This window comes from Marmota flaviventris, chromosome 11, assembly GCF_047511675.1.
Source record: "Marmota flaviventris isolate mMarFla1 chromosome 11, mMarFla1.hap1, whole genome shotgun sequence".
NCBI classification, from domain to species: Eukaryota; Metazoa; Chordata; class Mammalia; order Rodentia; family Sciuridae; genus Marmota; species Marmota flaviventris.
In genome coordinates this window covers 117,866,131-117,880,474 of record NC_092508.1, presented here as the reverse complement: position 1 = coordinate 117,880,474, position 14,344 = coordinate 117,866,131, and the positions used below count along the sequence as shown (strand labels likewise).

At 65.9% G+C, this 14,344-nt stretch overlaps 1 protein-coding gene across 1 annotated transcript in view; it reads right to left on the bottom strand.

Moving 5' to 3' along the window:
• Positions 1-420: 420 nt before the first annotated feature.
• LOC114080642 (nuclear pore membrane glycoprotein 210-like) overlaps positions 421-14,344 on the bottom strand; it is a 37,377-nt gene continuing 23,453 nt past the window's right edge. The window contains 14 exon segments of the mRNA XM_071619318.1: positions 421-1,633; positions 2,648-2,731; positions 2,825-2,920; positions 3,706-3,898; positions 3,901-4,139; positions 4,378-4,501; positions 5,940-6,076; positions 6,482-6,699; positions 7,281-7,456; positions 8,554-8,728; positions 10,054-10,145; positions 11,261-11,419; positions 11,785-11,916; positions 12,850-12,930. Coding sequence (XP_071475419.1) covers positions 1,533-1,633; positions 2,648-2,731; positions 2,825-2,920; positions 3,706-3,898; positions 3,901-4,139; positions 4,378-4,501; positions 5,940-6,076; positions 6,482-6,699; positions 7,281-7,456; positions 8,554-8,728; positions 10,054-10,145; positions 11,261-11,419; positions 11,785-11,916; positions 12,850-12,930 — 2,007 coding nt within the window. The 3' untranslated portion in view covers positions 421-1,532.

The window sequence follows — 14,344 nt, the reverse complement described above, 5'->3', positions numbered from 1 at the left end:
GTGGGGAACCAGGTGGCCTGGGGATCTTGGCTCAGCTCCAAGGCAGGTGGAGCTCAGACCCTTGGGAAGAAATGGGGATGGACCTCAGGGACAGTGGGCAGCAGAGGCCCCTTGGCCAGGCGGGGAGCAGGAGGGCCCAGGAGCTGCCGAGGGTCGGGGGCGAGGAGGGCAGCGTGGCCGGGGGTGTCCAGGCCATGGAGATCAGCAGGGGCCAAGCAGGCAGGGGCCATGGCAAGGGGACATGCTCAGTTGACATTGGATGACGTGGTGGCAGAAGGGCAGGCCCGTCCCCCCGCGCAGAGCCGCTGGCTCCTGTCCCCAGCTGGGTTCCCTAAGGAAGGGTACCCTGGCCACAGTGGCCTGGGCTCGCCTGGGCTCCGGCGACAGGACGCGGGCAGCCCCGCAGTGACCACAGCCCTCGTGAGAACAACCACAGAACTTTATTGACCACACCAGGAGCCGGCCTCCGCGACATCCAGGTCGTCAGTGTGAGCTCAAGTAACAGGCAAGGCACAAAGGTCTCCGTCCCCAGCTGCAGAGCAGTCAGTGCTGTTCCCAGCCCCACGGTGGGCCTCAGAGGCTGAGCACTCAGCAGACACGTGGCGTGCAGGTGTGGCTGGCTCCAGGCGCACGGTGCACAGCCTGGATCCAGGGCCTGCCCTCCCTGGCCCCAGACCTGGAGGGGGCACTGGGCACAGCGGGGTCTGAGCTGTCCTCTGGTGGAGTCCCCTCCTGGAGGGCAGGTCCTGGGTGGCCGCCCAGCCTCCTCGAGGCCAGGGTGGGCTCGGGGCCTCCAGGAGGCTGCCCGGCGGCAGTGCGGGGCAGGGGAGGGGATCTCAGGCAGGAGGGGACACCGTGGCGGGGGGACACTGCAGCTGGGGGACACTGCAGCTGGGGGACACCGCAGCTGTGTCTGGCTCGGGTGGGCCGAGGTATTGAGCGTGGCACAGGAGCGGCAGGGACGCTGGGTCTCTGTGCTAAAGGGACAGCAGAAGGCCCCATGGGGGCTCAAGGACACTCCAGGGACAGGCTCAGGCTGTCCTGGGGGGCAGAGGTCACGCGGAACCAGGAGTTTCTACAAAGACGCAGAGCCACTGTCACAGTGGCCCCCGGAGGGGACGGAGCCGCCCTGGGTGCTTGGCTCTGGGCTCAGGCGTCCAACTGGCTCGGCTCCTGGTCGTGGCTGGGGACAGTTCCTGAGGTAGGCGGGGCTGGCCCAGGACACTGCTGTCCCCGGCCTGTCGTAGCAGCAGCCACAGGGAGAGTCTTCACGGGGAGGAGACACACAGGCCAGGCGCCCCACAAGCCCCAGCGTCACCAGAGAGCCCTTCCCTGAGACCACGAGGGTGACACACGGGTGACTCGCCTTGCCACGGCCCAAGGTTCTGAGGACGCAGCGCTTTTTAGCGGCAAGGAATACAAACACGAGGGTGTACGGGCTCCTGGTGGCCGCACGGAGTGGGCCGCGGGGCTCGAAGGAGGAGGGACACAGCACACTGACCGCGGGCTCCTACCCACGGGGCGCTCAGGAGCTAGTGGGAGGCGTAGGCTGGGCTCCAGAGCCCCAAGCGGGGGCTGCCTCTGCGACCAGGAGGCAAGGCATGGAAGGAGGCCGGAGAGGAGGCCGCTGGATCTAGGGAGGAGGGAGAGAGAGAGTGAGCAAGGGACCCTCTGGGGGAGTAGACGTGTCTTCAACCCTCTTAAGCCAAAAGAAGCATTTATGAAGTGCCTGCTGCATGCCTAGGACACTTTCCTGATGAGGCCTGAGGCCTCCAGGAGGCAGCAAAGGGAGATCCTCAGGGGTATGATGTGGAGAGGGCGGTCATTGAGATTGTGCAGTGCCCAACCTGTGCAGCTGTGCAGGGTGCCCCTGTGTCTCCCTACTCAGGGGGCTCACCCCCTGTAAAGGGAGCCCCTGGGTTATTTCCCCACTAACCCTCTGGGGTGTGGACAGGCTTCCAGGGGTCCCTGGGTTTTTGGAAGAGGATGTACTTCTGTAGACAGAAGCACTCTTCCAGGTGGGAAGAGGTGAGAGCCTACCGCAGGTATGGCTGTAAGGGAAGTGTGTCATCGAGAGCTCGGTGGCTCTCCTAGGTCCCGCGTCACAGGTGAGAGGCGTGGCAGGGCAGGGGCTGTGATTCCAGGGGCCAGGACATGTGTGGCATCTTACTTCCAAGGAAAATGCTTCTCTCTATGAAACTCTGCCCTCGTTCAAAAAGTCCAGTCCCCAGCCTCCACCCGCGGCTGCCCAGGGCCAAGCCTGGATGGGGGCCCCTGGGCGGCGAAGGGGAGCCTGGACCCAGAAAGGGGTGCCGTGAACAGCTGCACAGGATGGGCACTGCAACCCCGTTAGATGGTGCTCCCAAAAGGATGTGCCTCTGGAGGCCTGTGGGGTCACCAGGCCTGTAGGGCCACCAGGTCTCAGGTCCCTCGGAGACGGAGGGGTTTTCAAAGGAATAGGCTTTGCCCTTTCTCCCTCTGGGGGACCCCTCAGGACTGCCCGGACCCCCCGCCTGACTTGGGTCCCACGAGGCAGTCCCAGAGTGGACACCTGGGCCAGCATGGGCAGGAGCCCGGGGCTGTCCCCCCACACCCCGGCCCCGGGGCTCAGGGACCCCCCAGTCTGCCCATGGCGGGGACTACTCACAGTGGGGACTGTGCCCAGGGCTGGCTCGGGGCGTGAGGACCACGGGGCCAGTGAGCTCCCGGGGCCCATAGACCGTGTGGTAGGCTGCGAGGGCAGGCGGGTCAGCGTGGTCAGTACGGTCAGCAAGGGTAGGGCAGGCGGCACCCCCGCGACACCCCACAGCACCCCCCGGCTCACCTATGACGGTGACGGCCGTCCCGGCCAGCAGGGTGAAGAGCGAGAAGAACAGGGCCTGGTAGGAGTCCAGGAGGTGCTGGAAGAGACCGGCCCCGTCTGCGCGGGGACACCGTCAGCAAGGCCAGGCCAGGGCCACCCCAGGCCCCCGCCAGCCCCGCCCATCTGGAGGGTGGCCTGCCAGTGTCTGCCGGCCCCAGGATGCCCAGCAGGGCCACCAGGGCAGGGGACCCGCTCAGAGTCCACCCTGCGTCCCCTCTAGGTGGGAGGTTTCCCGTGGTGACCTGGCCCAGGGCCGGCCCAGGACGCACCTCGTGGCTGAGGAGGCAGGGAGGCAAGGAGGCCAGGAGTCCAGCCTCGAGGCCCGGCCAGCTGGGGAGACCCGTGGGAAGCCGAGCCATCGTCACGCTGCCCATGACAGGCGGCTCTGGCAATGGTGTCCGGGGACAAGAGGGTCGAGGGGTTTGGGAGCCAGAAATGGCTCAGGAGGGCGGGTCCCAGGAGGGGAGGACGCTGGCCAGGGCCCCCCGGGAGGAGGATGCTGTGGCCGGAGTGGGGGCCGTGGGGGGTCACAGGTGGACAAGAAGCCAGGGCCTGTGGGGTCCCATGGCCACTGCGGGGACCCAGGCCCACCAAGGGCCTCAGCGGGCCCAGGCACCTAGTGACCCCGACTCTGGATAAAACACTGGGGGGGGGGTTGCAGGGGCCGGAGTTCAGTCCTCGGTACCCAAAAAAGGTGACTGTCACCTCGAGGGACACCCTGCACTTAGGACCCTCCAAGTCTGCATCTGACCACAGGTTTCCACTGACCCCCAAGACCACGCTGGCCGTCCCTGCCCCTGCCCCCCCAGGTCCCTCCCGTGACGTCCCGTCCCGACACTCACAAGGACCAGCCCCACAGCGATCCAGCACCAGGGCCACCGTCACCGGGATGGTGAGGGCCTGGTTAGTGGCAGGGCTGGAGAAGGTCAGGGCGGTGGACAGAGGGCCCTGGCTGCCCGCCCTGGGGTCCGAGACGCCGACCGTGTAGGTGATGAAACTGGGCAGCCCTGGTGGCACCGCACAGGACGGACTCCCAGGAGGGCCCTGGGCCAGGCTGGACAGCGGTGAGCCAGGCCATGACCACCGGGCAGCCCAAGGCGGTGGGCAGAGCCCCTCAGCCCTGGCTCACCCAGTGGGACGTCGAAGTCCGGCTCGGCCAAGAACACGTCTGTCACTGGGAGGTCGAAGACGTCTTGCTGGAACCGAAGATGGCAGCTGAGGAGGGCCTCGGGCCCCAGAGCCAGGATGGCCGCCCTCTGGGCCGCGGAGCACTCGCCTGCAGACGGGCGGAGTCAGGAGGCCTGGCCAGCGGCCACCACACCCGGCCACCCAAGGCCAGGGACAGGCGGGCCCCAGGGAGGCGAAGGTGTCGGCCAGGAGCAGAGTGTCCCCTGGGTGGGGACAGCTGGCCAGGCGCAGCTTGGAGGCAGAGCACCTGCCCAGCCGTGGGGTCCTAGGCTCTGGGTGGCCTCTGGGTTCAGGGACACTGGGAGCCACCTCCCCACGGCATGGACCTCTCAGGTTAGAGCTTCTGTCTCCCACGGTGACGGTCACTCTGGAGGCTGTGGCCTCCTGGAAGCTGGCCTGGGCCGTGTGGACACGCCGGGCCACGCTCCTCTGGGGGACACTGACCACGATCTGTGGAGGGCGAGGCAGCTGGTGAAGAGCCGCCCGCTGGCCATCCATGCTGGGCCCCCCGTGACCCCTCCTGAGCCTGCGGCCTGAGGACACCTGGCCCCAGGTGACAACAGGACCAAGGCCTGTCCACCCGGCCAGCACAGCATACACTCAGTCCGCTGGACCTCATGACCCGGCCTGCGCCCCTCTCGACCTCATGGCACCTGTGACACCCAGATGACACACCAGTCAGGAGCTCCTGACCTGACCTCGCAGCCAAGAGGACCCACGTTAGTCTCCTGTCCTTTACTCGGAGTCATCAACCCCCACTGAAGGCCACAGGCAGAGGCCACACTGACCCCAGAGCCCAGGCACTGCCTCCTTCCAGGTCCCCAGGGGCCAGCTGGACAGGGCTGACCACCACAGCCCCGGACAGCACTCCTGGCCCTGGCTCCGCCCCAGTCCGTGTCCCACTTGATGCCTGTGGCTGGGCCTCGTCCCCAGCCCTGCGCCCAGCCCCTGTGTCCCGCCCACCCTCGGGGACACAGGAGGCCCCAGGTTTCCTGGCAGCCCCACGTGGAGGTGCGACCCCACCTGGACCCCCTGTGACCCCCACTGTGGTGCCCACCCCCTGCCCCGGCTCCCCTCAGGAAGGGCCGTGGGCGCCTGGTCAGCCACGTGGACAGGGTCACCCCAGCCCTGCTCCCTGAGGCCACCTGCGCTCAGCCGCGGGACCAGCTGCCCAGACCTCACGCCTCCAGGATCTGACCAGAGACCGGCCAGGCCCAGGACGTGCAGCCCTCCTTCCAGCAGCCACCCAGGGCCCTGCGCCCCGGGACCTGCCTGCTGGGCCCTTCCAGGAGGCAGGACACGCCCAGTCCTTGGCCACCCAGGCGTGGCACTAATGTGCCACCGGGGTCCACGCTGACCTGTCCTCAGCCGGACAGAAACACGGAGCCAAAGGGTTGCTGCCTCTAGAAGGCTCTGAAGGTGACCTTGTGGCTTCACTCTGTTGGTGACGTCACATCATTGAGCTTCCCTTGGTGGCCTCAGGTGGCCTCGGTGGCCTCAGGCAGCTCAGGTGGCCTCGGTGACTCAGGCGGCCTCGGTGGCCTGCGTGTCTTTCTAAGATTCCCCTGAGAGGAGCGGCCTCTGAGGAGGAGGCCCGGGGGTCTTGTCCCCCCTGAACAGCACAGCATGGTCACAGGGCACACAGTGCTTCCCTGCTGTCACCAGCCACCCGGGGACGACTCAGAGTGGACGCAGGGCTGCACAGGCCACAGGTCACACTGTGCCGTAGCACGTGAGGGACCTGACTGAGCACCTGCAGGTTTGGGGACCCAGGTCCTGGCCGACCCCTGGACACACGGTACTGGTTTAAAGGACAGGCGTTCCCAGCCACAGGCCAGGGCGCCGCTGCCCGCGGAGGGTGGGCCAGGCCCGGCGCCCACTGCCCTACCTCCTTTTAGGTCCTCAGGTGCCCGGAGACCTCGTAGTGCACCGTCACGGACCCCGCGTCCCGGGCCACGGCCACCCCCGTCTTGGGGTCGACCTGGAGGATGCTGTCGGCTGAAGAGCTCCAGGTTCCTGGGGCACCTGGGAGGAGAGGCCCCATGTCACCCGTCCCCCCCCCCCCCACAGAGGACCGGCCGCCCATGACCTCTTCCTGACCCCTGCCCACGAGGGGCCTTGTGGTTCAGCCTCCCTGCCCGCCTCCGTGGCCACGTCCTGGTGGCCCCTTCTGGCACACCTGCTCTATGGACTGTGGCTGCCCAGCAGACCGTCCCCAGGGGTGCCGTCACCAGGGGAACTGTCCCCAGGGCCACCCTCCCCAGGCGCCCACTAGGGAGTGGCCCTGCTACCAGGCAGGTACATCTCCAAAGCCAACATGGCCTATGTGGCCCTCTGGTGGCCTTCCTGACCCCTTCAGGGCACCCCAGGGTCCCCCTCCCACCCTGGCAGGCGCGGTGACCCCGAGACCGCCCTGGTTGGCTCTCTCACCCTTGGGGCCCATGAGCGCAGTGGCCAGGCAGAGGACATCCCCGACCACCACGGTGCCGGGCAGCTCTGGAGCGATGGCCGGCAGGACGGGCAGCGGCACGTAGTCGGAGAGGCCAGGGTGCTCGGGGTCCCACACGCGCAGCAGCGTCAGGCCCACGCTGACCGTGCGCAGTACGCAGATGTTGGTGGTGCCCTTGGTGACCTGCACGAAGTCCTCTCTGGGGACAGGGAGGCGCTCAGCTGGAGGGAGTCCCAGGGCTTCGCAGGCCTCCTCACGCCTTGCAGGACAGAGGCCACAGCCCCTGGCCACCCAGGGCCAGCACCGCCACCCCACACCCAGAAGGGAAGCCGCGGCCAGGAGGAAAGTGACCCCCAGAGAAGGCCTCTGCTGTGGGACAGCCTCGCCACGTCCCCTCTGTGCACCGGTGACACTGTGCCTGCCACGTGGCGTGACGGGCGCGCTAAACGGCTGGCGCTTAGAGAGCAGCTGGTGCCCGTGTCTCCTAAGGCCCCACTCTGCCAGCTCGGCCACCGGCCGTGGGAAGCCCAGGCTGCAGTGGTCACCACCGGCAGGATGCTCCCTCTGCTCCCCCAGACCCTGGAGACGGTCTGCTCCCTCCGCCAGGCAAGGTGGCCCCTCCCTGGGAAACCACGAGTGACCCCAAAATAAAAACAGATTTGAATTGGACAGCACTGGGTCCTGTTGGTGGCTGAGCCCAAGTCCCCACCTGTCGCCACACCGGGTGGAACCAGGGGCACCCCGGGTGGGGCTGTGACAACAGTGTCACCCACACCCTACCTGTTGGTGGCAAAGCTGAGGACCGAAGTGTGCGCGTGGAAGACGTCTCCAAAGTGGTCGTGGAAGTGGACGGTGAAGGTCACGGTCATCCCCAGAGGCAGGGCCGCCAGGGCCTCCTTGTCCTGGGTGTGCAGGACCAGGCTCATGGACATCCTCAGGTAGGAGATGGGGGACACCTGGAGGACAGGGGCAATACGATGACACCCTTGAGCCGGGGACGGGCCTCCAGAGCGCCAGGCCTATGACCCAGTTCCCGCCTCCAACCGTGCAGGCCAAGTCCCCCGGGTGCCACCCAGGACACCCACATCAGGACCTGGAGAGACCAGAGTGCTGTGCTCGTTGCTTAAGCACCACCGGCTGTCACCTGGCTCTTGGGGCACGTGAGGCGGGAACAATGCCCCTTGGGTCAGAGAGGAGCCCCAGGTGACGGAGGAACCCGAGTCCCATAAATCGCAACTCAACAAATCTCTCTGGATCCCAGGCAGAAACCTCCTGGTCACAAAGCCACCCCTCCCCAGTCCAAAGTCACCGCAAAGTCCCGGGAGGCAGTGGCTGGTATAGTTAGCGCTCAGCACGTGCGTGCTGAAACAGGATGAGCACTTAGCCACTTTCATGAGCTTGAAAGTATCGTGGGGGGTCCCCGGCAAGTGCACCGTGTTTGGTCAAGGATTGACCTCGCTCTTCCCTGGGTGGCCCCCGCAGGGGCTCCACTCCCAGGGGTGGCCACGTTAGGGATCAGGCACGTCAGGCAGTGTACCCTTGGGCCGGGGGGACGGGGCACCAGCCCTGGGCCCCCGGGCTGATCCAGGCCCTCATTGGACTTGTTTCCCATCTATGAAACAAGGTGGGTGGAATCGGTGACCTCTTGGGGTCTTTGGCTCCAACGGCCACACACCTGCCCAGGATTTGTCCCTGGGTGACTCTTACGTAAATCCCTACCCACGGTTTACAGCTGGAGAGTGAACACATACTTTTTTTTTTTTTTGGGTACTGGGAAACTGAACCCAGAGGTGCTTAACCCCTGAGCTCCATCCCCAGCCCTTTTTGTATTTTATTTAGAGACAGGGTCTCCCTGAGTCGCTCAGGGCCTTGCTAAGTTGCTGAGGCTGGCCTCCAACTGGCGATCCTCCTGCCTCAGCCTCCTGAGCTCCCGGGATCACAGATGTGCACCGCAGGCCCCCGGCTGGGTGAACCAGTTTTACACCAGAAAGAGGAAAAACGTGCCTCTGAGCTTTAGATTTTGTTATCCCAAACAGGGCCAAGTGCCACCCACCTTCACGGCAATGATGATGGTCTGGTTGGCCCCGAAAGGCTCCTGAGCGGTCACTTTGACAGTGGACGTCCCGATCACAGAGCCGGACACCAGGAAGCCCCTCTCATCGGCATGCACGACGGGAACCTTCTCAGGCCCCTCCAGGACACGGTAGCAAAGAGCCGCAGCACCGTCCCTTGGGGAAGAAGACATCTGTTTCTGCAGATGGCTGCGGGGGTGGGGGACGGCCCTGGTCGATGCCTCGAGATCGACCATCTGCCTGCAGTGCAGCGTGTGCTGTTGCCGTCTGCAGCCTCGTCAGCCACCCCCAGGAGACCTAAGCCAGAAAGCCTGTGGCTCTGAAGACAACGTGGCCACGCACTCCTCAGAGTGGCCGTGGGGTCAGCGGGCAGCGGGCGACAGACCCTGAGGACGGTTGCATCAGCGACACGGTCATTTATGGGTAAAGATGGCTTCTGCAGCTAACGGTCACTGAGGTCAGGCCGCCTGGTGCGGTGGAGAGTGCGGGGCGGGGGCAGGACTGGGGCGGGGACAGGACCCTGGTGGGGACAGGATCCAGGTGGGGACAGGTCCGAGGTGGTCTAGAGCTTCCTCCGCCTTCTCTCTGGCCTCGGTTTCGTCAGCTCTGAAAGGGGAGGCCGAGTGCCCCGTCCTATTTCTGGGGCTGCTCACTGGACCCTGAGAGGGGTCAAGGACAGCGTCAGCAGGCACTGAGCCAGGGGACGTCCTGTGGTGTCCTGTGCCCTCTCCTCTGCGGCCAGCCCTCCAGGTGATCTGGGCCGCGGCTCCCCTAAATCTGGGGGCCAGCAGCTCTTACTTGAGCCCTGGCTTGGCCGTGTGGCCCCTTTCTTGGTGGGCTCCTGCAGGACGCCTGCTGTCACCTGATGTCACCTCGTGCCATCCACCTCTGCCTGCATTCCTGGGGCCTAGCACAGTGCTGGGCACTGAGTTACTTCCGGCTGAACACTCCCTGGGTGTGCGTTCATAAAACATGGAACTCGGCCCCCGGGCCCTTAGCAACTGCCACTTAAGCGCAAATGCTCCTTAGGAAAAGTGTCCCTGTCCCTGTGAGGGTCAGGTGGGAATAATCACATCTGCTCAGAGCCTTTAAAGATGCACTTTTCGGACGTTAATGTGCATGGCCACCGCCCAGGGACCTCATTACAGGGCAGCTTTGTCCTTGCGGGTCTGGGCAGGGCTGCGAGGCGCACTTGACCTGGTCCCAGGTGAGGCCGCTCTGGTTAATTCATGGGCCCCGCTTCTGAGTCATTTGAAATATTTAACAGTCCAAGTTGGAACTTGTTCCCCTTTTCAACCCCGAGCTTCCCCCGTGAGTGGGAGATGTTTCTAGGCTGCGGTAGGAGGGCGGCCCCGGAGGAGGCCAGAGATGGGCAGTGGCCGCCCAGACCCAGCCCAGTGCCCAGAAGGCCCCGTGGTGTCCAGATGGGCATTGGGGGGGCAGCTCCCAGCCCTGCTGTGAACAGGAGCCGGGACACGTACCTGTTTGTCTGGAGCTTGATAAACGAGTTGGGGGACATTAATATTTGTTCTGCTTCTATCTCGGGGTTCAGCAGCCGCAGCTTCTCGAAAACCTGGGAAAGAGGGTGAGCTGGGTCTCCCACGGCACGCCTGAATCCCCTTATCCACAAGTGGGGGCTGGGGGCCAGGACGAGACCAACGGCAGACTATCTGCCCCATGGCTGGGGACACGATGGGGCTGGTGGCCCAGCCCAGGAGCAGCAGCTGTCTGCACCCCGTGGGAGCTGGGCCACCCGGCTTCACCCTCGGCCTCGGCCTCGGCCCCCATCACAGGAGACCCCACAGCAGGGAGATCAGGCCCGGCGTCCTGCTCGGGGGACCCCCGCCACTGAGACATCCTGTCCCTGTCACCATCTCAGAACAAGCCTCTCTCTCTGCTGTGGCCCATCCGGCTCCGTCCCCTCTGCCATGCTCGAGGGCTCCCGGAGGACACAGGGGCAGCAGGACTCCTAGGGAGCCCACCGCCTACATTCCCTCTCCAGACCACATAGGGCAGCTGGCTCCCTGCCCTCCAGGCAGCAGGTCCTGTGTCATGAGGCCCCACCCAAGGCCTGACCCCTGACCACAAGCAGGGCCCCTGACCACCTAAGCAGGCTCCGCCTTCCCCTGAGTAGGCTCCACCCTCCCCTGAACCAGGCCCCACCCTCCCCTGAGCAGACTCCACCCTCCCCTGAGCCAGGCTCCACCCTCCCCCTGAGCAGGCCCTGCCCTCCCCTGAGCAGGCCTCACCTTCCCATGGGCAGGCTCCGCCCTCCCCTGAGCAGGCTCCGCCCTCCCCTGAGCAGACTCCACCCTCCCCTGAGCAGGCTCCGCCCTCCCCTGAGCAGACTCCACCCTCCCCTGAGCAGGCTCCACCCTCCCCTGAGCAGGCCCCGCCCTCTCCTGAACTAGGCCCAGCTGCTGTTCCTGGAACCCACAGGCTGTTCCCGGTCACCAGGCCTTTGCTGCTCAGATCTGCAGCCAACCCTGCCACCGGCAGAGTCCCTCCATGCAGTCTGGCGACACCACCCTTGGGCTCCCCCCAGGGTGACACACACCCCCTCTGCCCGTCCTCCCCAGGCAGGCGCAGCCCCTCAGTGCAGCGAGGGTCCCCCACACCAGGGGCCCAGGAGCTCTGGGCCAGGCCCCTGCGCTGTCTGCTGCCCTCACGGCTGTGTCCCGTCAGTACCTGGACCTGGATCTCGTCCGAGAGCTCCTTGGCAAGGCCGTGCAGCTGTCCCGCCGAGGGGTCCAGGGCCTTGACCACCACCCTCAGCCCCGTGCGGCCCTTGGCCCGGCCCAGCAGGCTCATGGCGAAGTTGTACTGCGAGGGCAGCTGGACGGACGCCTGAAGGCAGAGAGCGGGCTCAGGGACGGGCCTGGGGGCACCCTCTTCCCCAAGGCCACTGCCCTCGGCCGGGGTCAGATCTGCTGACCCAGGGCCACACAGACGGCAGTCACCCACACAAGGCCACCGGCCACTCTGCATGGTGCCTGGGACGCGGGGTCACTGAGCGGGGCCTGGAGCCCTGTGTGTGCGTGGGAGTGTTATGTGGGGGCTGCTGGGTTTTGTGGGGTCCCCCACAGGGCCCACTGCAGGACGTCTGTGATAAGCCACAGTGTGTCCTGCAGCGGGCCCTGTGTCCCCTGCCCTGGGACAGGCCCCCGGGGCGATGAGGCCGCCCGCCCTCCGGGAGGCAGGCTGGGCCCTACCTCGTGGTGCCGTCCGCAGAGCTCCAAGATGTCGCGCTTGGTGACCGACCAGTGGAAGGTCAGGCCTGGCACGGCGTTTGCAAAGGAGAAAGGGCTCTGGTTGTTGGTGACCCCAGTGACATAGACGGGCATCTGGGGGTGAGAGAGCCGGGCCTGTGAGCACCCACGCACCCAGGCTGGGGACCCTCCTCCTGGAGCTCTGCCTATCTGCCCATGTCCACCCCAGGCCGGACATAGGTTCTGGGAGCCATGACCAAACACCAGATAGTCCAACCACCGGGCACCGGCCTGTCCCTCCCTGCCAGGGGCTGTGCATGGCCAGGTCCATTTCTGGAAAGACCCCTGGGGCTGCAGGAGGCCTGCGGACACCCCTGGCCACTCAGCCCATGCTGCCGAGGTCCGCACCCTCCTGCTGACCCTCCCAGGCCTTGTGGGGCGTGGACACCGGCAGCCCGGCTCCTTCAGCCTGTGGGCAGGCGTAGGTGAGCCGGCCACCAGCTGGCCCCCAGCCCGACTCCAGGTGGCAGACTGGGGACACGCAGTGCTAGCCACACCCGCAACCAGCTGCACAGGCCTGAGAACTGTCTGACTCGCCCTGGGGATGCTGGGGACATTGGGGTCAACCCCAGGTGCATGGGAGGACACACAGGCCTCTGCACCCACGGGGCGCTTCACACGAAGGACGAGGGCACTCTTAGGTCTTGGTATTGGCAGGGGCTCTGGGAAGCAGGCCTCCTGGGTGCCAAGGACAGCAGCCCTGGCTGTGCACAGGACTCGGGGTATCCACGTCCATCGCTCACCGGCCAACCTCACAGGTGCACGGGGTAGGGGCTCCTGCTATCCAGGTGCTACCCAAGGTGGGGGATGGGCAGCCTCGCCCTCAGGGAGGAGGCCAGGTGGACCCCAAGGGGAGACGCTATGCTTGTGTTGCACGCCCACCCCACCCCAGGCCCAGAACCGAGCCTAAGCTGGGCACCATGGACACGTGGCTCTGGCCCAGGGAAGTGCCCTCACAATGGCTTCGTCAGAACCAGAACACGGAGCCCCATCCCGACTGGTCCTCACCTGGGTGCCCGTCCTCATGCGCGTGATGGGTGCACGGATCCTCACCGCCCGCAGCTGCACCACCTCTAGCTCCACCAGGTCCTGGGAAGAGACTGGGCTCAGGCTGCGGGCCCTTCAAAGTCCCCATCTGGCCCCTGAGCCTCGAGGCCTAGCGGCCCAGCTGACCCATGTTAGCATGGCAGGCTTGCTGGGGCCTGTTCTCTCAGCGGGTGGCCCTCGCAGGACAGGTCTCTAGGTCCACTCAACCCCAAATCCAGCTCGTCCTTCTCCCTGACTCAGGACACAGGCAGGCACACAGGAGCCACAGGGTGCGGTGAGAACAGACTGCATATACTCCCACATTCTCATCTCCATGCTTCTGTTGATCTGACCAAATGCCCACTTCAGTGGCCTGACCTGCGCAGCTGACCTGGGCTGTGCTCAGGCTACTAACCCCTCCAGGCCTGCTGACAGGCTCAAGGGGACCCTGTGCCTCCTGACTGCTGTCAATCCTTGGCACTCAGCTGGTCCTGAAAAGCACTCACTCTCCCACCGGCCCCGGGTCCTCCTTCTCTGGTCCATTTCCACTAAGAGGCCTGGGCCACCCAGCAGGACCACCCAGCAGGTTGGGGTGCTGATTCTGAGCTGGGGTTGGACAGCTGGTCCTGGACGCTTTGACCAGATACAGCTCGACATGGACGTGGGTCCAGGGAGCAAGGGGGCCAGCAAGGCCAGGCCACAGGGAAGAAGGGCAGAGGGGAGGGGACAGGGCTGTCGTCCTCTGCCTGGCCCCAGAGAGGAGGAGCCGGGTCCCCCCCAGAGAGAGAAGCCAGCAAGGCACCCGGGGCCTCTGGACCCCGTGGAAGTTTCCGGGCGCTCAGGGCTGCCCTGCGTCTGCTGGCACGGAAGAGGGTCAGGGCGTCCCCTGGTGCTCACAAAGCCTCTGTAGTCACCCGGATGCTTGGAAGCCCGCACTGAAGCTGCGGGCAGAGGAGTCCATCCGTGGACTCATGGTTGGATCAAAGTCCGCCTGGGAAGCAGGATCACACGCCCTGAGCTCAGAGGGCTCGGGCTGCTCGGAGGGGACCCGCTTCTGGGCGAGGGACGCTGGCTGAGATCTGAAGAGGCCCTCCTCCCTGGTGGCCCTGCGTGCCCACGGGGCTGTCCTCAGCCCCCAGCGCTCAGTGTGGCCGGCAGCGGGACCCCAACCTGCACCTGAGGGCCTGGGTCACCACGGTCGAAGGATGCCAGGGGCACCCAAGGCCTCTGGGGTACCCCTGAGCCTCTCACAGCCGTGGAGATGACCCGGCCTCCACTCCAGGAGATGGAGGTGCCGGACCCCCGGGAAAGGCAGCGGACCTCGGATGCTGACCCCTGGCCTGGAGCCCCCCATGCAGGCGGGGCAGGAGGCCCGCCCAGCAGGGACAGCTGTCTGGTGACCAGGAGGAGCAATCAGGCCTGTCCCCCCAGCAGAGGCTTGGGGACACCTGACTGTGGCAGGTGGCTCACGGTCCCT